This window comes from Cryptomeria japonica, chromosome 2 (assembly GCF_030272615.1).
Source record: "Cryptomeria japonica chromosome 2, Sugi_1.0, whole genome shotgun sequence".
Taxonomy (NCBI): Eukaryota; Viridiplantae; Streptophyta; class Pinopsida; order Cupressales; family Cupressaceae; genus Cryptomeria; species Cryptomeria japonica.
The window spans coordinates 375,211,668-375,237,416 of NC_081406.1; the positions used below are offsets into that span (position 1 = coordinate 375,211,668).

The 25,749-nt window shown below is 37.5% G+C and overlaps 1 protein-coding gene across 2 annotated transcripts in view; it reads left to right on the forward strand.

The window, feature by feature from the left end:
- Positions 1-308: 308 nt before the first annotated feature.
- The window catches only part of LOC131027052 (uncharacterized), a 39,862-nt gene continuing 14,421 nt past the window's right edge, over positions 309-25,749 (forward strand). The window contains exons 1-2 of one of the 2 annotated variants that reach the window (XR_009102439.1): positions 309-733; positions 20,732-20,807. Coding sequence is in view for 1 of the 2 variants with exons in the window: in XM_057957037.1 (XP_057813020.1) it covers positions 459-733 (275 nt within the window). In the remaining variant the exon portion in view is untranslated. The remainder of the gene's footprint in view (positions 734-20,731; positions 20,808-25,749) is intronic. The other variant, XM_057957037.1, reaches the window with a different exon arrangement.

Sequence of the window (25,749 nt, forward strand, 5' to 3'; positions counted from 1 at the left end):
GCACTTAAAATTACCAATACATATGCACAAATGCCTTAGTAGTCGTGCACTATGGGTACCAATAAAGGTGTACAAATGGACCAATTATGATTCAAAAGTGCCAAAAAATGAGCCACAATTGATACATGTAAAATTTATTAATAAACTTTGAATTATTTTTTTTTAGTTTTTTTAAGTTAACAATTAGAAATTGAATGTACAAAGAATGACATTATAACATGAATGATAACTGTGCTGTTCTCTTCTCCTATATTTTAGGATTGTGGGAATGCAATTTAACAATCAAATCCAATGATACATGTAGTTCTTCAAGTAAACACAAACCTAAATATAAAGTTACATGCGTACTCAAATTTTACCATTTGAGTAGCTTGTTACTAATCGTTTGATTGCCCAACGACAATGGGGATGATTCAAGAATAGCTGTGGGCGGTTGCGAGGAGGAAGTGAAATTGGAAATGGCGAGGGGAATAGTATGGGCGACAGCAGAGGATTTAGCGCGTAATAGACCAGCCGTTCTGTCGCTTTATCGGAATATTCTGAGAACATTGAACTCCGGAGATTTGCCTTTATCATTGTCTGCGAGACAGCTGAAGAAGGCAGAAGCTCGAGCCATCTTCGAGCTCGGTTCCGAACAAGTTTCTCTGCATAATATTGCCGATCTCATGGACGCTGGCTACTATACACTTTCTCTCCTTCGGAAGGGCCAACTTTCCCCCCATAGAATTGTCTAGTGAGAACACCTTGCTTTCTTCCTTTCCACTTATACTCTTTGATACATGTTACTGTCATCAATGTTTTCCCAATTTTTTTTCAAATCCTCAATAATTGTTTTTTTTTTTTGATATTTCTCTCTGTGACTTTAAATTCAATAAATTTTCGTTTTAGATTGCACTCTGTGTTTGAATACCATTGCAACAGCGAAACCAACTGGTGCAGGCATGTACAATGCCACTGAATATATTATTATGCTTTTGCGATTATCAGAACTCAATTTGACTACATGTCACACCTGAAATCAAGAATATGGTTATTTGAACAAGCAGAAAATGCTTCAAACTTCAAAACAACAGGAACTGCATATTACTGAACACACCTGTGAAATTCATAGCATAAATAGAGGGAAGTCGGAAAACCTACATATCGGCCTGTACTGAAATTTGTGTGGATAGCTAGATGCACGTGGTAGGACCTTCGAGAAGTAACTATTTTGGAATTCGAGGGAATAAGATAATATTAGCTACAATGTTGTCGTTATTTTAGGTGCTACTTCTCTCGAGCATATGCACTTATAGCGGCTACCACTCTCTAACCCCTCCACTCCTCCCTTCTCCCCTTTAGCGAGTTCAATCATAACTCCTGCCCTGGACAGACTAAATCTCTACTTTTAATCATCGTCTAGAAAAGGAGTCCCATAGAAAAATTCCTTGCTTCTATGTTCGGGCAACCTTGGATCCCGCACTTAATCCGTATGGTATCATTATCAATTTGAATGTAAATTGAGGTAAAATTCTCATATTTACAAATGCACAGTTAAATCCATGGCATACTGTAATTATTGTTCACTGTAAGATGATCAATGTTTTAGAAAATTTTCTACAAGTTTGTAGCTGGCGTTTGAGCCATACTTGATGAATGGGAACACTATCTCTTAAAGGGTTTTTTCTCAGCCTCTAAAATGAGATTTAGCGTAAACTTTCTGTTTAAGAAGAAAAGTGGACATATACAATGGAGGGTTCTATGGATATTCTACCTAATTGATAAATTTTGCTCGAGGTCCTGTGCGTAAGACAGAGTTTGATGATGAGGTAACATCCCATGTGCTTATGAGGATGTGGATCACATTCAGTTGTCATAGACATTAGGATATTATGGATAAAAGCCTAACAAATGTGTATAATGTACTTTATTACTGAAGCATGGTGTCATAGATGGTATTCCTGTGCTTTTTGAATTGCGCAAATGGTACGTTAAAATGTTTCACTGTAATTCACTATCTCAGCATCAATTCACTGAGTGCCATTCAGGATTCACTGAAACCATTTTATTCTGCTGCAATTCTTCATTTAACTCTCGAAGGTACTGAAACAAAAATATAACCTCTTAGTAAATGGAATATGCAGACGTAAAGAACATGGTTTGGCTTTATGATTCAAATTAACTTTTGCAAACATAAAGAGCTTGATTGGACAACAAATTCACGAAATCATTCTCTTTCTTTCTTAACATGAATCAGTGTCCCTCTCTTTGCTTTCTACTCATAAAGCAGAGATCGATAGAGTTGTATGTGGACATGCGGGCAATACAATCGAGTCACTTCAATCTCTCCTCGGCAGCCTTCCAGCCTATAGAGGGATTTCTATGTGGAGGATGTTTTGCAAATTGTTGATGGCAACTTCATCCATCTCGATAATATTCCACATCATTGGGGACATGGCCTTGGGATTCCTCTTGGCCAACTAAGTATTCTAAATTTTATCATATTAGTTTTTTCAGTCCAAAAAGACCACATTATTCCAAGAGGTGATAGCGTCTATTGTTTTTATCCTCACTAGGTAGAGGGTCATTTTATTTTGAAGAGTCCTATCAACTCCTATCTACAATGAGATACAGGGAGATCTAACTTTTTATATAAATATTCAGTAGGTTCACCATCTATATTTTTCTTTAATCCCAAATAGAGGTGCTTAGTCCTTTACTTTTGGAAAGTCATCGTTTTAGGCAATGAACTTTATTGGAGAGTTCTGGGACTATCAATTGATCTTCACCCAAGCCTATTCTAGCTTTTGGAGATGTCAAGTGTTGTTTCGATACTACAATTGCTCATACGAATGCTGATATATCAGTTAGACACCATACCTCCTTGTGAGCAGCCATCAGGGTACCTACCCTCTTATTCTTGCATTTGGTGTGAAGTGTCAAGTACTCTCTGGCATTGATAGTTAACCCTCTTCTCTGTTTAGAGAACAACTTATTCACCTCTCCACGTTTAGAGAACAGAATTTTCACCTGACTCATAGTCCAGGCTATGGGGCCAGACATTTTACCATCTTCCTCTTTACATCTGGAGGACCATTGATGATTGATGTTTGGATAGCTTTAGGGAGGACTGTCCAAGAGAGGTTGTCCCGTTAATCCCTCTTAGGCCTAGTCAACATCATTAGAACTTTTGTTAGGTCTTCTTGTGTTTTAGACCTTAAAATAGGTTATAGAGCCAATTTTGGTGTTCATCGCTCTGATTAGTTTTATATTATGGGCGTGTTCTTGTTAACTTGTCTAAGTTTTAACCCATGTAGTTAGAACTTTGATTTTTTAGTTTGAGGCTCCTTTATTGTTGCTAGAATTTGCTTTAGCACACATTTCCTTTTTTAAATTTTTCTTCGGAGTCACATTGATGTATTTTCATTATTCATGGGCTTTTTTTTTTCCTCTGTTCTTTATTGCATCCATTTCTTGATGAGATAACACTTTGATAATAGATATTTCCGCATTATAATCATTGATTTTTCACCAAGCTCAATTTCTTTATGCACAATAAGTATGCCCCTTCCATTTTATCGACAAAAGATATCTTAGCTGTAGGTATATTCAACACACTATGTATCTAGGAACACTTCTTTTGAAAATCCTAACACCTCTATAACAATCTCTTGATGAGTGAATCATCCAAATGTTAGAATTATCCTTCCACAGTAAAAAAGCTACTTTAGTAAGCTCAAATAAATTGTAGGTTAGAGAGCAATAGGAGCAAAGGAGAGTGGAAAGGGAAGGAGAATGTGAAGCAAAATAGAGAGAGGAAGGAAACAGAGGAAGCAAAGGTAAAGAGAAGGAGAAAAAAAGGAATTAGCAAGTGAAGCTAGAAATAGATTGATCCAAGGGCAGGTATCGATTGACATGGATTGTAGGTTGAATAATGAGGAAGAGCAGTTAAATATGGAAAACTACATTTTGTCATTAGATGCTTGGCTATCTTGTGAAGGATAGAGGAATGTTATTGGAGCCCTTGACAACCAAAAAGTAATATCTAGCCCTAGGGAGAGTAGGAGGAGAATAGATTGGTCAAGAGAGGGAGCAAAAAGGAATTAGCAAGTGAAGGTAGAAATGGATTGATCCAAGGGCAGGTGTGGATTGACATGGATTGTAGGTTGACCAATGAGGAAGAGCAGTTAAATATGGAAAACTACTTTTTGTCATTAGATGCTTGGTTAGCTTGTGAAGGATAGAGGAATGTAATTGGACCCCTTGACAACCAAAAAATTAATTTCTAGCCCTAGGGAGAGTAGGAGGAGAATAGATTGACCTTGAAAATTGGAGATCCAAATGACCTTGATATGGGCAAGAATGAGAAGCAATGGTTGATGCCCTTGTCAATATCAATAGGAGAGTTAATGATCACTATAGGCGATTTTTCTCTTGTCATTCAAATCCTATATGAAGTTTTGGATATGGCTACACAATCTCTTTTTGATCATACCCTCATATATGAGTTTATTGATGGGTCGAATGCTATGGATGATCTAAAAATATGGGTGGGTCAAAAATCATTTTAGTACCTTAGGCTGGACGTTGGATTCCTCACAAGAGTTTTTTTTCTTTCAACTTTCAAGTGGTCCCTCAGTCAGCAAAATAATAAAATATAGAGATTGAATTTTTCACGGTTGCCCTCAATTTTCTTTGTGAACTTCAGGCTTTATGTTGTTCGAGTTCCAATTTGATGGGTCCCATTGTGTTATCAGTAATAATATACTATTGGGTTATATATTCATTGAAAGTGTAACTTGCACGGATGAATGTGTACCTTGTATGTATTGTTTGTGCTTATCTTGGGGTAGGTTCTACTGTACCCATAGCTTAGGTCAAATCCTATCCTACGCATAACTTATTTCTTGAACGGTATATATATAAAAGCCACACCTCCTAAAATTTCAAGTATCATATTTATATGTATTCTCTCATTCTTCATATTCTATATTGAGTGATATTCTTTTGTTGTTTTTAAACGCCACCAACATATGTGTACTCTTCTAAGCTTCTGGGGTTTATTCTTTATTCAATTATGGATTTGTGTATTAATCTTACATATTTGAGACCATGGACCCCCATTTTAACCCAAAAGAAGTACCATGGAGGTTCTTTTTTGTATATGCTTCTACAAGTCACCGCTACAGAATTGGGATGAGGAGATTCTAAAATCACCGCTACAGAATTGGGATGAGGAGATTCTAAAAAATGTTATAGAGGCCATTAGTGAGTTTGTAAGGATGGCAGTTACAATAAGACACAAGACACTCTCCACCTACCTAAGGATTTGTGGAACATTTGCTCTGCTTTTTGAGTGTGAAGGCAAGATCTTGATTCTAATGCTTGCTCTTTAGATGCTATTAATGTTGGAGGACATGTCATAAAAATTAAAATTATCAATTACAAGGAACTGATCAACCATAAATATTAATTTTCCTTGTCAAGACTTCTAAAAGAATCATCAAGTGGTGGAGGCCATGGCTACATCGGAAGCATAAAGAGAAGCCTGCAAATGGCGAAACCATGATAAATTATTTGCTGATAAACCAAAAAAAGCAACAATGGAAATGGCTGGGAAAATCCTTAAAGAACTGTAAGTTGTGATCATCCATCCCATGTGAATAAAGGATAGCACTCTTAGAGATATTTTAAATAAGCAAATTGAAGAACTTATCATAGAGGGATTCAGGCTAGGAATTGAACATAGAGCAAAAGAAGCAACTGGATTGGAGGACATCCTTGAGTATTATCCAAAATTGAAAGACTGATGTGGAGTGGGATCATGGAGTCTATTGCATTAGAAGAAACATTGACAAACAGGACAGCTCTTTATCCAATTTGCCATATTCAGAAATTGTAATAGCTCCAAATAGCCAATTTTTTTTGATCAATCACTAAAGGACCTATTTTTCCAACGAATCTTATAAGAAATGTCTGTCTTAATGAAGTGTTCTTAATATCACGTTTAGTGGTAAATAAACCTGTATAGTTATTTGTTATTACTATGCAACTTAGAGTACAACTATTTGAATTTCATTTGCTTAATCCTATTATCGACAATAGTTAAGTATCCTTTTATCATAAGTTTAGATGATATCATCCCATATCTAAAAATTGAGCTCTGAATGCTCTTTTAAGGATTCTTCAGCATTTAGACAATCATGGCTTCTATTCAAACCGTAGAGGCATTCCATTTACACAAAATTGACATGGTGTGGAAAAAATGTAAATTGAATTCAATTATGTGGGTTAGAAATGGGGAAAAAATGGTAACTAAAAACCGTTGTCTTGTATAAAAATAGAGAACAAATTAGTTCTTTTAAAATTATTTTATTCCAAATATTATAATATAGTGCATAGATATAAAAGGAAATAATATATTATCAAAATATTACTCATAAAACTTTGCATAGGATTTAAGAAAGCTATTTTACTATCACCTAGTATGATTTTATTAAAAACAACTGGCTGGCCCTAAAATAGAAGTACATTATGCCATGAAACATGATCTATTAGTTTAGGGGCAACCTCGTGTTTTTTATCTAAATGCTCATAAAGGTAATTAGTTCAAAAGAAAACCCCTCATTGTGTTTTAAAATTTAACTTGAAAAAAAATCTGTTCGAAATAAACTTAAAGAAAATTTAAGATATCATAACCCTACTAAAATGAGTCTACCCATGCTTTATATTTTCCTAAGTTTCAAAATGAATCAAAGAAAGATAAGCATGTGACAAAAATATCAAAACCACTTTTAGAATATCTTGGGAAATGGTGTGGCAAATGTGATGAACACAATTAATTGGGATTAATCGTGAGTTTTTTGAGTATAATTCTACTATAATTGAAACAATGGTTGATCATCTATCATAGAGATACGAATGGCCTTGTCTAGGACCTATCCTCTATTATTATCTTTGTCCATTCTTGCTAAATTCAACGCACTCTCCTTCATCATTTTCTCATTTAAGTTGAGCACGTCATGTATAAGTTGTTGCTAGGAGTTGGAGCTTTGTCATATCCCTCTCTTTTTGAGGTTGACTTGCTAGCACTCTTTAATAAAGGTGTTTATTAACACCACTTAATTATAATTAGTTAATAAATATTTAATATAAAAAAAAATAAAGAATGATGTAAACCTTGTACAATGCATACTGGAGCGTTTTCTGTAGGACCAGAGTCCTTGAGCCAGTCCACAAAAAGAAAAGCTGTCACATGAGAGGAGAATGAGATTTTCTGAAAAGGTGGAACTCTCTGAAGGCAGAATATGATCTGCTACTCATAGTTCCAAGGCCATTGGCATATCTTTGAAGGAGCATCTTGGGCTGACAAAGAGATCCATGGATGCTTTCATGCATGCTGCACAGAATGAACGTTTACCTCTGCACATAGTTGTGCAAGTGCTTTTCTTTGAGCAAGTTAGAACTGCCATGACAGGTGGATTCTTGCTTAATGACTTACCAAATAGTGTCAAAGCATTAACACCTCTGGAAAATGGCTCTCAAGGAAGTTTTTAATCAACAACGGATCCTGAAGATGAGTGGAATACAGTTCATTATGACTTAAAAAGTTTAAGAAGGGATCCTAGAGTTTGTTGTGGCTCTATGGATGCAAGATCATTTGGCGAAAATCATATTTTTATTTTTTCAAAGTGTCAGGAGCTAGGTCAAATGCAGACAATGTTTGCGTTGCTCAAATACATATGAACCTTTCTTAGATTTGAGTCTGGAAAAATTTCAATCGATTTTTTTTGCTAAAGATGCTGCCCCATCTTACTGCAGTAGAACAACTAGGAGGAGAGAAAGTATATGAATGTGAATAATGCAAAGTAAAAGTTTTGGCTCTAAACCAGCTAGCAATAGATAAGGCTCCACATGTTCTTGCTATTCATCTCCAGCGCTTCAGTCCAGTGGGAGAAAAAATCAATAGGAAAGTTGAGTTTGAGCATACATTAAACATGAAGTCCTTTGTTAGTGGTCAACAGGAAGCAAATCTCAACTATACACTATATGGCATCCTAGCGCATGCTGGCTGGAGCACTCATAATGGTCACTATTAGTGCTCCACTCATGTAGCATCTGGCTACTGTCATTATTTAGATGATAAGAGAGTCTATAGAGTGAGGGAGCAAGTTGTGTTAGAGCAGAAGGCTTAGATGCTGTTATATGTGCATGATAAACAAACAATAAATCAACCATAAGTCAATTTGAACCATCAAGGCTATGCGCTCAAGCATAATAAATCAACATTGTTGAATGCCAGCCATAATGAGGGAACTCATTTATCTGTTTCTTTGGCTCAGTTGATCTCAAAAATGTCATCTTGTTTAAATTTTAATGGCACTATAGTTTCATGGAAGGAGGATACAGTACTAAGGAAGGGAACCATGTCAGATAACAATTCTGCTTTTAACGGTGCAGAAGCTAGCAGAATATCAAATAGAATATTCAATATTATAATGACAATCGACATGTTAGCATTCATTCTTTGCCAAAGCTTCCTTTGGTTTCAAACTCAGATATGTTGGAAAATGATGAGGAGGCACAAGGTACTGCAATCATGGAGGATCTCAGTACAGATGATCCTACTACTGATGTTAACTATAACATGGATAAAGATTTGATGAATGATACAGCAGATAATGAGGATAAGACTTCTGCACATTTGAGGGAAGCCACTGGTGCTGATCAGCATCAGATTGTGAAAGGCTTGGGTAATGATGCTGTGATTTAGTAATGGATATCCAGCTGTTGAAAACTTAGGGAATGGTGATAAATTTTTTTCTGCTGCTGCTAAAGTACATGAGGTTACTAATACTCTTATTGAAGTTCATAGGAACCTGTTGTGACGTATTCACACATCGCCCCATTGCAAATGGGGACCCCTACTTTTTTTTTGCTTTCTGGGGTTCGCTTTCTAGGTGTTTAGGGTTTGTCTGTTAGCCTTTGCATTTTGAGTACTGTCGAGGGGATCATTGGATTACAGGCTTTGCTAGAGCCAGGGTGAGTCCACAGGGCCCCAGAATTAGGGTTTCTTTGAGAGTCTTCCTTAGGGCATGGTTTTGCTCTCGTTGCTAATTGTGTCTTGCTTTGTGAGTGGGTATCATTCTTGAAGGTCCGAGCTAGGTCGAGTTGGTGAGTGATGAAGTCTGAAATGTCATCTTGATCTTCAAATGCCCTGAAAATTTGGCTAAGTCTGGAATGCCCTGATCCTGAAATTTGGCTAAGCCTGGAATGTCCCGATCCTGAAATTTGACTAAGTCTGGAAAACTGAAGAATCCTCCAAAAACTAGATTTTGCAATATAACTCCTGGAGGTCCGAAACCACTCTCAAACATCCTGAAAGTATATATGGAATATAACTTAAAGTATAAGAAACTTATACTTAATTGTTATATTCCATAAATGATCCTGATGGAGAGTCCAAAATGTCAAATTTCGCTCCTGACCCTTCCAAAGGGTCCAGAGCGAAATTCTCCATAAGACATTCTACTTTGACCAAAACCTAGAACTAACGCATTCCCAGGCTTGAATGAAGGCAAGAGCACTTGTTTGAATGAAGAAATGCAAAAAAATGAAGTCAGGATCATGGCCTAAGGTGAATTTCGCTCCTGACCCTTCCAAAGGGTCCAGAGCGAAATTCTTATTTCCTCTATTTTTCTCCCAAGTTTGTAGACTCTTGAGGCATAATTGAGAAGGTTTGATGCAACTTTGCCTTGGAGAGGAGATTTTAGACCTTGGGATGATGGATTCTAGCCTGGGAGAGGAATTTCGCTCCTGACCCTTCCAAAGGGTCTAGAGCGAAAATCCTTATAACTCTCATTTTCCTTCCTTGTTTTGGATGGGCATTGGTTTATTAGGCTTTGTGTGTGAGTCTTGATGTGTTCTTGCCTTGAGAAGTGTTTTAAAAAGTGAGGATCTTGTCCAAAAATAGGAATTTCGCTCTTGACCCTTCCAAAGGGTCCAGAGTGAAATTCTTCATAAGCCTCATTTCCTCCCTTGTTTTGGATACCAACCTTGTTCCATGGGCGAATTTGGGAAGGAAATAACATGTCTTTGCCTTTTGAGGTGATGGAACGTAGAAATGTGAAGGATTTTGGCCAAGATTAGGAATTTCGCTTCTGACCCTTCCAAAGGGTCCAGAGCGAAAATCCTTATGCACCTCAATTTATCACTTGTCAAGACCAATTTCATGGTTCCTTAGGCATGTTTGGGGGATTTTTGACATGTTCTAACCTTAGGAGGTGAGTAAAGGTGGATGAGATGAAGATTTTAGCCAAGAATAGGAATTTCGCTCCTGACCCTTCCAAAGGGTCCAGAGCAAAATTCACTATAATTGTCACTTGCTACCTTGAATGGGCTTGAAACCTGGTTCCTCAAGTGGAAAATAATCTATATTTGCCTCCAGGAGAAGATTGAAGTTTGAAAAATGAGCAATTAAAGCCTAAATCAAGATTTTCGCTCCTGACCCTTCCAAAGGGTCCAGAGCGAAAATCAACCTAAGACTCATTTCTGGCCTTATTTGACCAAATTTTGATTTGCAAGGCATTTTGAAGGGAAGAGTAGACATGTTTGGACGTTGGAAATGTTTGAAAGCTTTGAAAAAATGAAGGATTTTAGCCAAGAAGGTGAATTTCGCTCCTGACCCTTCCAAAGGGTCCAGAGCGAAATTCCTTGCAAGCCTATTCTTTTGACCTTGTTTTGGCTTAAGACCTTATCCCTTGGGTGAAGGATGATGTTTAGTTACCTCTTGAGGTAATTTTGAGTTGGAAAAAGGAAGAATCAAGCCCAAATCATGATTTTCGCTTCTGACCCTTCCAAAAGGTCCAGAGCGAAAATCCTCCTAGACCTCATTTCCTTCCCTATTTGACCAAATTGTGATGTCCAAAGCATGTTGAAAGGGGAAATGGACATGATCTTGCCTTTGAGAGTGTTTGGAAGTTGAGAAAATGAAGGATTTTAGCCAGGAAAGGAAATTTCGCTCCTGACCCTTCCAAAGGGTCTAGAGCGAAATTCCTTATAAGCCTACTTTTTGACATTTCTTGGACATGAAACCTTGTTCCTAGGCCAATGAAGGATGAGATTCTACCTTGCAAAGAAGTTTCAAGTTGAAAGAATGATGATTTTGGGTCAAGAATGAGAATTTCGTTCCTGACCCTTCCAAAGGGTTCAGAGCGAATTTTCTCAAAACCTCTCTTTGCTATCAATTTTTTGCTAGATCAAGTGTGGGATAAAGTAAAATCAAGGAGAAGTTGCCCCTGAGAGTGACTTTAAGTTGCTAGAAACCATGAAAGATGAAGGAATTGAGCCTAAAAGTGATTTTCGCTCCTCACCCTTCCAAAGGGTCCAGAGCGAAAATCCTAAAAACCATCTTTTCTTCCAAAATTTGAGCAAAGTTAAACTTGGACAATGGTGCGAGAAGTCATTTGGATTGCCTTAGAGTGGATTTTGGTTGCCAAGAATGCAAATTTTGAAGCCAAATGAGAATTTCGCTCCTGACCCTTCTAAAGGGTCCAGAGCGAAATTCCTAAGATCCCTTATTTTCCTAGCAAAATCAAGTCAAACTTGGGTTTTTTATAGCTTGCATGAGTGTGAGGATTGATGTTCTTGCCCTTTTAAACGTTGGTTGAGGTTGAAAGATGGAAGAATAGCTCTAAAACAAGAAATTCGATCCTGACCCTTCCAAAGGGTCCAAAGTGAAAATCCCAAAATCTACCTATTCCTTTCAAATTTATGCTAAGCTATGCCTAGACCAAGGTAAAAGATGCCCTTAAGATTGCCCTTGTGTTGATTGTTGTCTCCAGGAATGATGATTTTAGGCCAGAGGAGGCAATTCGCTCCTGACCCTTCCAAAGGGTCCAAGGCGAAAATCCTTCAATCACCTATTTTGCCTTGCAAAATCAAGCTAAACTTAGGTTGGATGAAAGGAGTGAAGTGTTTCCTTGCCTTGTGAGGTGGATTGAAGTTGAAATGATGAAGAAGTGAACTACAAGCAAGAAATTCGCTCCTGACCCTTCCAAAGGGTCCAGAGCGAAATTCATCAAAATCCCTATTTTCTCCTTGTGTCAAGTCAAGACTTGGAGTCCTAAGGCGTAGTTGAGGTTGAAATGATGTTTCTTTGCCTTGTAGGGCAAATTGAAGTAAAGGAAGTGTGAAATAAAGCCTAAAGAAGGAATTTCGCTCCTGACCCTTCCAAAGAGTCCAGAGCGAAATTCTCATTATCACCTAATTTGCCCATGTGAGAAGCTAAAAGGATGGATCCCTAGACTTTGTTGGACTAAAACAAGCATATGCTCACCTTTTGGAGGATTTTGGAGTGAAAAAATGGGGTAATTGAGGCCTAATCAAGAAAATCGCTCCTGACCCTTCCAAAGGGTCTAGGGCGAAATCCTTAGGGAAGCCTGTTCTTCACCTTGTTTGGGCCAGGCAAAGTGTTGGTTGTGAGGTAATGTTGAAAAGAGGTCTAAATTGGCCAGGAATGCAAATTTCGCTCCTGACCCTTCCAGAGGGTCCAGAGTGAAATTTTGGATAGGGCCTATCCCTGGAAAGACTCTTGAACAAACTTAATTTTGATGTCTTCTTGTTGATGATTTAAGGTATAAAATGCTATGTTGAAATGAATTTATTATGTGTCCTTAATCATCTTTTGGTTTGTCTTGCAGTTGAAAGAAGACCAGGCCAAGACAAGGACGACCTTCTCCAGTCCAACATCAACAAGGACAACCTTCTCCAGCCCAGATCAAGGACGACCTTCTCCAGTCCAACATCAACAAGGACAACCTTCTCCAGCCCAGATCAAGGACGACCTTCTCCAACATCATCAAGGACGACCTCTTCCAGACCAACATTTGAAGGAAAGGTACACCACCCATCCTGCACATCAAAGACAAAGGAGGTTAAAGCAAGGGTTCGTTGAAGAAGCAAACGGTGTCAGAAAAGTTAATTAAAGTCATCTTCTCAACATCATCAAATTGAATATCTACCAAGTTGCAAGTGTCAGACAAGGTGGCGTCCTAGTCATCATCCCTCCATTTGGATTGGTCCACCTCAGCATGTCCAGGTTCAATGTACCTGACTCATCAAAAAAGACACAAACTTCGATGTACCTACCTCGGCTATCCATTGGTCGAATATTCTAGAGAAGACACGTGTCCAAATAATGCAATTATTTCATTGGTCAGAATTAAGTTTGTTGTAACAAACCCTAATTAGGGTTTTCATTGTAAAATCTCGGCCATTGATCTCAAATTGATCTAAGCCATTGAATTGTATTGTGGGCACTATATAAGCCTGGCTCTTCATTTTGTAAAGGCTAATAGTTAGTCAATAGTCAGAGAATAGTTAGTCAATAGTTGATAGTAGGTGAATAGTTAGCTAATAGTGAATAGTCAGTTGATAGAATAGCAATTAGAGTAGAATAGCAAGAGAAGGCAAAGATTGTTGCCAAGATGTTGTTGTAAAAGACTTGTAAAACTTCATTGAAGAACTGGTGAAATCTATGGGTCGATTCAACAATTTGCATGGTCTTTATACTTCTCAGATTTGATTTCATGTTATTAGATGAGTGGAAGAAATGTGTTTGATTGATGGTGAAATTTGTATATCCATACTACTAGCAGTTTGTTGATTGCAGACTTGCCTTGTGTAGTCAACTGGAATCATTCAGCTTAAGCCTAACTTCAATTGTCGCTTCTTCACTGATATGCATCAACCTGATGGTGTCTATGCCTGTAGCGATGATTTGAACATCATAAAGCTTTCCTCCGAAGATCGCACTAACCTTGTGGAGATGGTCCTGGGATGTCAAAACAAGACTTAGTTAGAATTTCATCAAAGATCATTCATTGCTCCTACATTCTTAGTGTTAGAATTAGATCCTTTCCTTGCCCTCATCCTTTTTTCTTTTTTTTCAAAATCTAGGCTAGTGAAATCCTGTGTTCCATCAATATTCAAAGCAAATCAGACGTTTAGTCATCAAGTGTAAGTCCCCTTGTGATTCCAACAAAATCACATCATACCACAAAGAGCTTATCCACGAGTAGAGAACCTACATACAAGAACCTTGGAATTGCCTCGACTGATCCTTCGGCGAGATCTTCAGCAGTTGGGAAACTTTGCTCAAGAGAGGATAAGGTACCTTTAGGTATTTTATTCTGTGTTCGCATGTGTATAAAAAACACATCAACAGAACCACCATCTGACTGGCTGCGAATTGCATAAGAAAAGATTCAAATTTCAAAGACCTATTGGATATTCAAAGTTTGCCATGCCATTGTCGAGGCGCTTCCCACTTTTTGAACACACACAATGAAAGAAACCTTGTTAAATCTTGCCTGAATTCGGTCTCTTCAAATTATTGAGATATGTGTGAGCAACATTGGGAAATTGTCTGCAAAAATGTAGTCACCTTGGTACCTAATTGGGGTGTTTTTGAGCAAGGGATAGTCCATGCAACAAGTGCAGAACCCAAGATTGAGGAGCACCACTTCATGATCAACTATATTGGCATGAAGGAGAGGGCAATTTCCCTTGATTTATCATTGCTTGTGGGCAAGCAATTTGGGGAAGGGAGGATCGTCATGTCCCTCTCTCTTTGATTTTGACTTGCTAGCACTCTTTAATAAGGTGTTTATTAACATTACTTAATTATAATCAATTAATAAATATTTAATATAAAATATAAATAAGAAAATAAAGTAAAGTGGATTTCAAATTGGGGTGGGGATTGGCTAAAGCATCCTGTTGTAGGCAAGAGGTTATGAGTTCCAGTCTCCTCCCCGTCTTCATGGTACTAGAGGGCATGTTGGACCAATGTTGTTGGGCATGTAGCCCGCACGAGTAGCGGAGTTGGCTTGGGCCATGGGTTTGCTCCCCATTGGTCTCGGGTTCGACTCCGAGGTCCGGAATCACCCGATGCACCTGGTTTGCGGGCGGCTTGGTACATCCCCAATGATTAGTCTCGCCTCAGCTCGCCCCTTCCTGAACCCCAACTTGGCAATAAGTAAGAACAAGGTAAGGCGGGTTGGGCACTGGGCTGGGTCGTGGGGATACCACTGGCGCAACAACAAAAAAATATCGTTGGGCATGTGAACAAGTTTCTAAGGTACACTAGAGTTTATAGGGGGGCTACCCGATTCTTGCAGTCTAAAAGAAAGTGGATTTCAAATTAAAAATAAAAAATAAAAAATACCTTGGAGCCCAATTTGGGGCCTTGGAACCTAAATCTAGAATTAGGTATTTAAGCAGGTCTGGGTGCTATTTCGAGTACGTTAGATTTTGAGCAAGAATTTTGAGTTTAATCTTGAGCAGGTCAGCTGGGATGCAAACCCTAGCTGCCTACCCAGGTCAGGATGGAAACCCTGATTTGGATTCTTGCTTAAATCCTCTATCTTCTTGCTGTTTGTGATAAGGAAACTGCATTCTAGATCTGATTTCTTGCTTTTGCAGGAGTTATAGTCAAGGTTTGCTGGGTTGTTCTAGGATTTGAACCCATTCGAGTGTGGCAGAATGCCCAGATAAACTGTGTTTCAGAGTTGGGAAGGGCTGCACCCTAATCCTACAGCCAGTTACCTTTGAAACCGGGCACCTATACCACCAAACCTGCTCATAAGAGTTGCTGCAGGTCTGATTAGGGTCTTCTGATACTCTGACATCCACCCAGCATATGCACAGCAGGCAGAAATACTGTTCCAGGATGGTTGCAGGTCAATGAGTAGTGTATGTATGCATTTTGTAAGCAGCGAAGACTGTTAATATCTAATTTTCAGGCCTCTATTTGTTTTTGGTGTATTTATATCTGCAGTTCTGTCTATAAATTGTTTCTATTTACCATTTAATCAAGAGGTGTAGTTTAAAGTTTACTTTCTTTTAAAAGTAGTCTGTTGCTTGAGGCATTTTGTTGTACAATCATTAAGGGAATTTAATTAAGTTATTAAGTTACCAGAAAGCCCTAGATCTAAGGAGAGAGGAAATAACAAGCTTCCATTTGATTTTTGCACATGCATAGTCTTGATTCACAAGAGGCATCCCTCCCCAATGGTGTAGACATATGTTAGACTTATGCCCATACATTAGTCTACATGACCAACACACCTTTTGATTCCCCCTATTCTGAATATGTTGGATTGATTGTAAAAAGTTCTTCAGCCACAGTGGTAGGTTTCCCACCATTTGCCTTTCATTGAACCTTTTTATTTATTTTTTATTTTTTATTGAAGGATTTCCATTTGAACCTTATGACATTCAAACCTAGTAAGTGGTCCTAAATAACTTTTAGAAGCATATAGTGTCTACAAAGTGTCAGCCAAACTGTTTACAACACTAGAAGGGAGACATTTTGTTTCTTGTTGTTCAACCCATATTTCAAAATTAAGCGAAACTTTATACGTAGCTCAATATATCATTGGATCTGATTTTTTGAGTAGCCACTGTTGTTTTAAATTCTATCTAGGAGTTGATTATTTTATGAAGTAATATGGTTACTTGATAATCACATATAAACTTTGTAATAAGTAGGGTCCCTTGTATAAGTTTGTGGTGTAGAAGAGATGTTGGCACCATTGCAAGCCACTCCCATGTTTTGGTGCTTTTATAATAAGTTGAATCCCACACATGCATATTTGTAAGTGAACTAACTCTTGGGTGCATCTTTGAGTGATAACTATCTTGTGTGCAAATTTATAGGTTAGTAGTTTGTCAGTATTTTAATTCACACCTTTTAGTGCAACACAAAATGGAATTGATTTGGGTAGATCGGGTCTTTGAATTAAAAGGGGAAGCTCTCTATAAACAAAACTAACCTAATTTAAACAATATGTACTTGTTATTTACAATCTATATAATGTTCTTTTTGTGGTTCGTGTTCATGTTAAATAAAACTAAAGGTGTGCCTTTTTGGATTCAGTTAGGCCAAAAGGGTGACATACTCTTCAACTCAAAACAAACAATTTTTACCTTTTTTTGACCAAAAGAAAAACCTGCTTATGCTGTTAAGCTAAAAGCAGAGACTGAGTAGTGCAAGTTCACAAGGTTGGAATTTGTTTACACAACACAAAAAAATGACAAATTGAAAGGAAAGCAATACATTACAGAGCTATGACGATTGCACTTCTCTTAACTTTGGAATGCAAATCTTGCAATGTTCAGAAAACAACTCAATTACCTTATCCATTTGAACAAATGAGATATTACGAGTTAACATGAGGATTGAATACAAAACCTCAAGGGACAACTTAATTATAATTGCACTGCTCTAGTGGACATCAAATCTATCCTCAGCCAAATTTTTAAATTCAAACACACAATTGGAAAGTTATCATTTTAGGCAATGCAATTTGCACTTCAAAGTCCACAGTAGTTATATAGCGATGTTTGACTCCAAAAATCACATGAAATGTAGAATACTTTAACAGCAATTTTAGTAACAAGTAGGCATGAAAATTACTTATAAATCTAATTGTGAATAATACTTATAAGGATTACAGTCTTCATGAAAATAAATAAAAAAAGCTAAGTGTAGTTAGAAATAACTTAATTGCATGCAACACAATCCATAATACAGAATTCTAATTACCAAAACTAAATCAAAGCTCAAGCATTCTTCAGTTAGATTGCTCATAAAGATTACTACAAACTGAAACTGTAATGTAGATCTCTTGAATGGTAAGAAATTGAAAAAAGACTTCTAAAAATGGGTAACTCCTCAAAAAGCATATCAGGCTAAAAGACCACTAAAAATAGTGCAAGCTATTAATAGGTCCAGCTAAAAATAGACTTTTCAAGATATATCTTTTCCTTTAAAACTGACTTCTAGTGTGGGTCAAGACTCAAAACTAACAAATCTTGACAAGTGGAATTGAAGATGTTTTTAATGAAATTTTTCTGTACTCGAAATATGGTAAACCCTTTGATAAAACCCTAAAAATTTAACAATCATGGCAACTTGAATCTGAAGCTCTTATTTTTTGTTGATTCTGCATCAAAAGCTAGTTGAAAATGATGACTTTGAAATTTTGAATACCCTGAAAACCCTAGTATCTATCCTTCAAATAGTCACAAATTATAGAAAAAACACTTAGCGCTAGCCACCTTGGAGAATATGAACAGCTGTTTGTTAGATGTGGATCATGACTGAAAATTGCTTCAACACACTAAGCCCATGGATTACTACTAACTAACACCATAACTTACATCTCTTAAACTCAGATACCGGTTCTCCCCTATTTTGGCTGGGTCCTGGTCCTGGTCCGTGCCCGGTCCTGGGCCTGGTCCGGTTCGCTCTGGGTCCCACCCGGGTCCTGCCCAGGCGGCTGGGTTCCCTGTGGGTCCTGCCATGCAGGACCCACAGGGAACCCAGCCGCCTGGGCAGGACCCGGGTGGGACCCAGGGCGAACCCAGGAGGACCCGGGTGAACCCAGGAGGGCCCGGGTGAACCCAAGCCCGTGGGTTCCCAAAAACGGGGCCCACGGGTTAGCAAGCATTTAAAAACAATAAAAAAACAATATTTTTAATCATATTCATAATTTGCAAAAAAGATAATATTCAAGTTTCAAGTTTCAAAATGTGAAAATGTCATGACACAATAAAGTATAAAGTTAAACATTCAAATTACAAGCCATCTATGGGATTTAAATTCCATATTCATCTTCATCTGAAGCATCCAACCCAAGCCATTAATTCAGAATATTTATTGGCATTGGCAATTATGGATTTATGATTTATTGATTTATGATTTATCTGTTATCATCTATGTATCATTGTATGGGAAAGTTACATTGTATGTTTGATGTTTCATATTTGTATGTTTGAACTGTGAACATATATAATTTTGATGTTTGAAGTTTGAACATATATATATATATATATTAAAAAAAATTAAAATATATATATATATATATATGTACGGACGAACCTGTACCCGTACCGAATTTTTTTTTTTTTTTGCCGAATCCGCGAACCCGTACCCGAATCCGAACCCGAATCCGAACCGGAACCGGTAACTTAGCTCTTAAATGATAATAATCTAAAAATAGACTTCTAAAAATCCATAACTCCTCAAAAAACATACCAGGATAAAATTAGAAACAGCTAAAAATAGTGCAAGCTATAAATAGCACTGAACAAAAATAGACTTTTCAAAATATGTTCTTCTTAAAAATTGTGATTTCTAGTGCAGGCCAAAAATAACAAATTTTGACAAGCAGCTGCGAAGATGTTTCTATTGAAACTTTTCTCTATTCTAAATATGGCAGACCCTTTGAGAAAACCTAAAAACTCTTAACAATATTGTTAACTTGAATCTGAAACCCATCTTTTTTTTGTTGATTCTACATCAAAACTTAGCTGAAAATGGCAACTTTGAATACATCGAAAACCCTAGCCTCTATACCTATCTGCAGAAAATGTGGGAATAAAACTACTTTAAAACAAACTAATCCTTAAACAATGAATTAAATACTGTTGTCTGTAATGTCCCTATTAAGATACTTAGTGATTATGGGACAGTTACTCACTTTCTTGGGCTTATTATAGATCACAATAACTGATTTCTTTGTTTATAAATTGATAATTAATAGCACAAAGATAAATATGCAAATAAGGTCACTACGTGACATGTCAATGGCACTTGCTCTTTCCCAAGATGGAATGGTGCAAATGCTAAGTGAAGATAGGCCAATAAATTTTGTATTCCCCAATATTGATGAGGGATACAGAATGAGTACAGTGCTGTCTCTGGTTGTGTGATTATTGCCACTGTGATATTCTGACCTGCACTAGATGCCAATGCCTTGCCTGATATGTTGATAGGTTTTTGCAATGATCCTTATCGCTAGGTCTGATGCGAACAACAATGTATGCAGATCTGAAGTTTTTGCCCCTAATGTGAATAGATATTCTTGCAACGAAATAAAGACTTTGGTTCCAGATATATTAATTGATGTATCTAGCGTCTGGGTGCCTTTCCCGATATATGTCTTGCTCCTTATGCAATCGATGGGGGGCCTTAATGACAAACTGCTCTTAAAGATCAAATCCTTTTGGTTATAGAAAAGAGGTATATCTCCTTCAGCAATCTGCTTTGATGTGCTTGAAGTAACCTGCTTTTAAACCTTCAAAACTGAAAGGTTGCATCCCTTGGGTTTGATGAATCAAGTCTCTTGGTTGTTCTCCTCATGACCATTTTATTTACCAATTGTCTTGCTGATACTACAATTTGCTATCGCTGGTTATTATCAACGATATGATTAAGGGTGTTGATTATGTAAGTCACTGTCTTAACAATCGCTGACTAATCACTTGATTAGTGTCTTCTCCTTAGATTAACTGATGCTTGTTATCATATCCTATGTGCATATTATATCATCCTTGATAAAAAGAATCTCTATTTATTATTGGTCTTACTTATCATTGATGTATGCTCTTTCTTATCCTCCGTCGATTGTTACTTTCAGATTCTATCAGATTATGTGACTAGTGGTACTGCCAACGTTGGGTCTTCATTGCACTTGATGATGGTCTATATAGATGTTATCCTACTTAATCGATCTTCTAGAATTTGTTCATCATTAGAATTGTATTCATGCGTCTTCACACACTATTCAATAGCTGCTTCCCATTGCTGCTTTATGAAAATGTTAAATACTAGAAAATCGCGAAGTCTTATTAGTAAGACGATTTTCTGAGCATGGATTTCCCTATTCATTTTTCTTTCCAGGTGGGCGCATGCTAGTCCGCCCTTCCCGAGATTGTTTGTCCTCAAGCAATGATGGTCCCCAAACCAATCCCCAGAGGTTTGTATTTCTTATTTGGTTTGGTTGTCCCATTGTTTCTTGATTCTCTGTATCAAAACGATGGTGATTCTAACATATATTAAGATGAGGATTAGAAATACACATCTATGATAACACATGCAATTTATTTCTTTCTAATTATTCATCTATCAAGTATGGACCAAACACGGAGTTACACATAAAAACATGAAGTATACACTTGAATATATGCAAACACGGAGCATACACATACTTGAAGTATACATATGAATATATGCAATCATAGAGTATAAAAACAAATACACATGTTGTCAAACATTGTTTGAAATTCTGCATTAGGTTAGAAACCATTGGAACTAATAATATAAATCTCTAAAGAAAGATAAATTAAGCATAAATTAACTAAAGTAGGGTCTGGTCCAACTCCCTATAGGAGCTTAATCATAAGAAAGTGGGAGTAAGAGGAACGATGAGTTGTCTAAGAGACCGTGTACCCTAGGCCCAAGAGCGAAGTGAAAGCCAAAGCCCCCCTTGGCCTCATGGGACCATCGGTCAAACTACCAATGAGGTGGTCTACCTAGTGAGGTATCTTATAACCGTTCCTCGTCATCACTTCCATCCTTATCCCCTTGTTAATAATCAATTATGATAGAGTTTGGAAAGATACAATAGGGTGTCTTGAATGTGCTTCCCCTCTAAGTCCAAGAGCGGTGGACTCCGTCTTACACCCCCTTGGCCTCATGGGACCATCGGTCAACTACCATGAGGTGGTCTACCTAGAGGAGGACCTCATCACTGTTCTCCCTCCTTGTACTTCCTTATATTACTATCGTGGCAGTTTGCTCAATAATTTCATCATGGATTACTTATACATTTCATAGTTGTGTAATTTTAAGACAAGTTTTCTCTCTTTCTTACTCGTTGTTGGATCTAGTTAGGTGTATGTATTTATGATCACTAAATGTGTTCTTCCACAAAAATCCATTTGTTTGTTGTCTCATCCTCTTTTGGTTGAAGGAATTTAAGATTTCCTTTATCGTATCTTGTTTTCTTGCAGAGGTTTTCCCCTTCCTCCCTACTCGTTCCTTTATGGGGTATAATTTCAATACGATGGGCTTCACCTTTTCTTTCACACTTATGTCCTGGCTCCCAATTTTCTTTGCACTTGTTGCACGAGCTTTTATTCTTACGATTACTTGGGCTGCAAGCATGCCCCTCCTCCTAGGGATCTTTACACTTGTAACACAACTTTTCCTCTTGATGTCCTTTATTACAAACATGCCCATGCTTCCATGGATCTTTACATTTGAAGCACAAAATTTTCTTTCGAAGGTCTTCTTGAGTGGCTTGAGAAAGAAATATTCCCTCATGCCTGTCCTCTTTATGGGAATACTTAGATGCAATGTTTTTGGACTTTTCTTTTAATGACGGGGTGTCAAATTTTAGGGCCTTTTGAATGGCTTCTTCCAGATTTGTTGGTTCCATGGCACTCACTATGTTTCTGATTGATTCCTTTAATCCTTCCACAAAGAGGTACGTGAGTTTTTCTTGAGATATTTCTGATACCATGACGGCCAACCTTTGGAAGTCAGTGGCAAACTCCTCTACTGTCCTTTGTTGTTTAAGTTGAGTTAATTCTTTGAAATACCATTGTGGATGCCTTTGGTCAAATCTTCTGATGAGTTTTTGTGTGAACTCATCATACGTGAATATTTGTTGATGGTCTTGGGTGACAAGACCATGATGCCACCATTCGTGGGCTGTCCCTGTTAAATGCAGCACCCCAAATTTGATTGCATTCTCTTCTGTCATAGGACTTAAGGATAGGTAAGTATCTAACTTTTGTACCCACGAGTGTGCGAAAGTTTTTCCAGTTCCATCAAAGTTGGGCAAGGTAATTTTGCTGATTCTTTCTTTAAGATCTTTATCAGATTGCTTCTTCCATTTCGTGTGAGGATTGGCTTTCATTTTGGCATCACAATAGTCTTTGAAAGACACATGTCTCCTAATTCGGGATCCAACCTAGAATAAGTTCCCAAGATTTCATCAACATTATCAGGAGGGGGTGCATTTTCTTCTTCTCCCTCTTCCTCATGAATCTCATTGGGTAGGAATGAAGGTCTTGTTGGTTTGGAACTTCTTGTTTGGTTGTTGTTTTCTGAATGGTTTGAATGAGCTTCTCTCCCATTGCTCTGATTGGGCCTAGGCTGGTTATTACTTACGGTTTGAAGAGTTTGCATAAGTAGCTGATTTGTTTTCTGATTTTGTTCAGAGATGGCTTGGGTAGTTCGGGCTGTTTGTTTCATAAAAGCCCTTAATATATTGCTTAGCTGTTCACTCATTTTATTTCCTCCTCTTGACATAAACTAGATTTTACAGGATGGAAGGAAAATAGCTCTGATACCACTGTAATGTCCCTATTAAGATACTTAGTGATTATGGGACAGTTACTCACTTTCTTGGGCTTATTATAGATCACAATAACTGATTTCTTTGTTTATAAATTGATATAATTAATAGCACAAAGATAAATATGCAAATAAGGTCACTACATCAATGGCACTTGCTCTTTCCCATAGATGGAATGGTGCAAATGCTAAGTGAAGATAGGCCAATAAGTTTCGTATTCCCCAATATTGATGAGGGATATAGAATAAGTACAGTGCTGTCTCTGGTTGTGTGATTATTGCCACTGATATATTCTGATCGGCACTAGATGCCAATGCCTTGCCTGATATTTTGATAGGTTTTTGCAATGATCCTTATTGCTAGGTCTGATGTGAACAACAATGTATGCAGATCTGAAGTTTTTGCGCCTAATGTGAATAGATATTCTTGCAACAAAATAAAGACTTTGGTTCCAGATATATTAATTGATGTATGCAGCGTCTGGGTGCCTTTCCCGATATATGTCTTGCTCCTTATGCAATCGATGGGGTTCCTTAATGACAAACTGCTCTTAAAGAGCAAATCTGTCTGGCTATAGAAAAGAGGTATATCTCCTTTGACAATCTGCTTGGATGTGTTTGAACCTACTTTTAAACTTTCAAAACCGAAAGGTTGCTTCCCTTGGTTTTGATGAGTCAAGTCTCTTCTTGGTCGTTCTCCTCATGACCATTTTATTTACCAATTGCCTTGCTATTGGTGGTTATTATTAACGATTTGATTAAGGGTGTTGATTATGTAAGTCACTGTCTTAACAATCACTGACTAATCACTTGATTAGTGTCTTCTCCTTGGATTAACTGATGCTTGTTATCATATTCTACGTGCATATTATATCGTCCTTGATAAAAAGAATCTCTATTTACTATTAGTCTTACTTAACATTGATGTATGGTCTTTCTTATCCTCCATTGATTGTTACTTTCAGATTCTATCAGATTACATGACTAGTGGTACTGCCAACGTTTGGTCTTCATTGCACTCGATGATGGTCTCTATAGATGTTATCCTACTTAATAGATCTTCTAGAATTTGTTCATCATTAGAATTGTATTCGTGAGTCTTCACACACTATTCAATAGCCGCTTCCCATTGCTGCTTTATGAAAATGTTTAATACAAGAAAAACGTGAAGTCTTATTAATAAGACGATTTTCTGAGCACGGATTTCCCTTTTCATTCTTCTTTTTAGGTGGGAGCATGATATGTTGCAAGGTGTGCACCCTTGGTCTCCTTGTGTTGTGTAGTGCAACGCTCAGGTTTGTGACATGGCTTAACCGCCTCCTGTGGATCCTATAAGTCTAGTGGTTGTATCAGGCATTAACAGATCGATCTTTTGGTGCAACGGCAACTGCACTTGTAACAAGTGGTATCAGAGCTTGGTCACAGGTTCAAACCCCTCGCTTGAGCACAACGCTCGGGTTTGTGACATGGCTTAACTGTCTCCTGTGGATTCTACAAGTCTAGTGGTTGTATCAGGCATTAACAGATCGATCTTTTGGTGCAACGGCAATTGCACTTGTAAAAAGTGGTATCAGAGCTTGGTCACACGTTCAGACCCCTTGCTTGCGCGCAACGCTCGGGTTTGTGACATGGCTTAACCGCCTCCTGTGGATTCTATAAGTCTAGTGGTTGTATTGGGCATTAATAGGCCGATCTTTGTGGTGCAACGACAACCGCACTTGTAACATGACATTGTTACAAAGGATTGCGTCGTGTTGCTAAGCTAAGAGCTCAACAATCCTGTAAAACATGGGATGATTTTCAGGCCTATGGGTTGCCTATAACAAAAATCAACCTCCTGAGCGAGCTGGTTCTCTTATAACACCTTCTAAAGACTTGGAAAAAGGATAGAAGGAATACTGAAAATTAAATTCTCTGGCTAACAGGAGGTGATGCACCTAAATTAAAAAGATTTGCTTGCAGCCCCTAACTCACAATATTACTCAAATGAAAGCTTTATCCTGTTCACAACTCAGTTGGGATCATTCAATACATCAATATTTCATGAGGATTGGGATTTTAATGTTTGCATTGAAGGAAAAACAATTCGGATTTTACAACATTCAACTTATTAAAATTAAATATCACAGCTCATAACCTATAATAAACATGATCTTTTCTGTTTCAGCACTACTTTGAATGGGACAAAAACAAGGATTCATATACAAAATCACAAAACTTTCATCAAATCATTCATCCATAACACGAAAACAAGAAAATTTTGAGAAAGAAGAAACTGCTTCTTTATTGAAAAATAAAGGAATTTGCTGCTGTTACAAATCTGAAAGTATTCTGAAACTTAAAATAACTTGCTAAAACTGAGTTACAATGCTATACTTGCTGCTGAGAATGCAAGCACGAAGAAAAGAACTGAGAAAGAAAGGGAAAAGGAAAAGCCTTATAGAAAAAATGTCAAAGTCTAACTGGAGGTGCAACTGAGCTTGAACTGAGGAAAAAACTCCTTCAAATCAGCTTTAACTGAATGTCTCTAACCTTGAAATTATCTTTAATCTGCA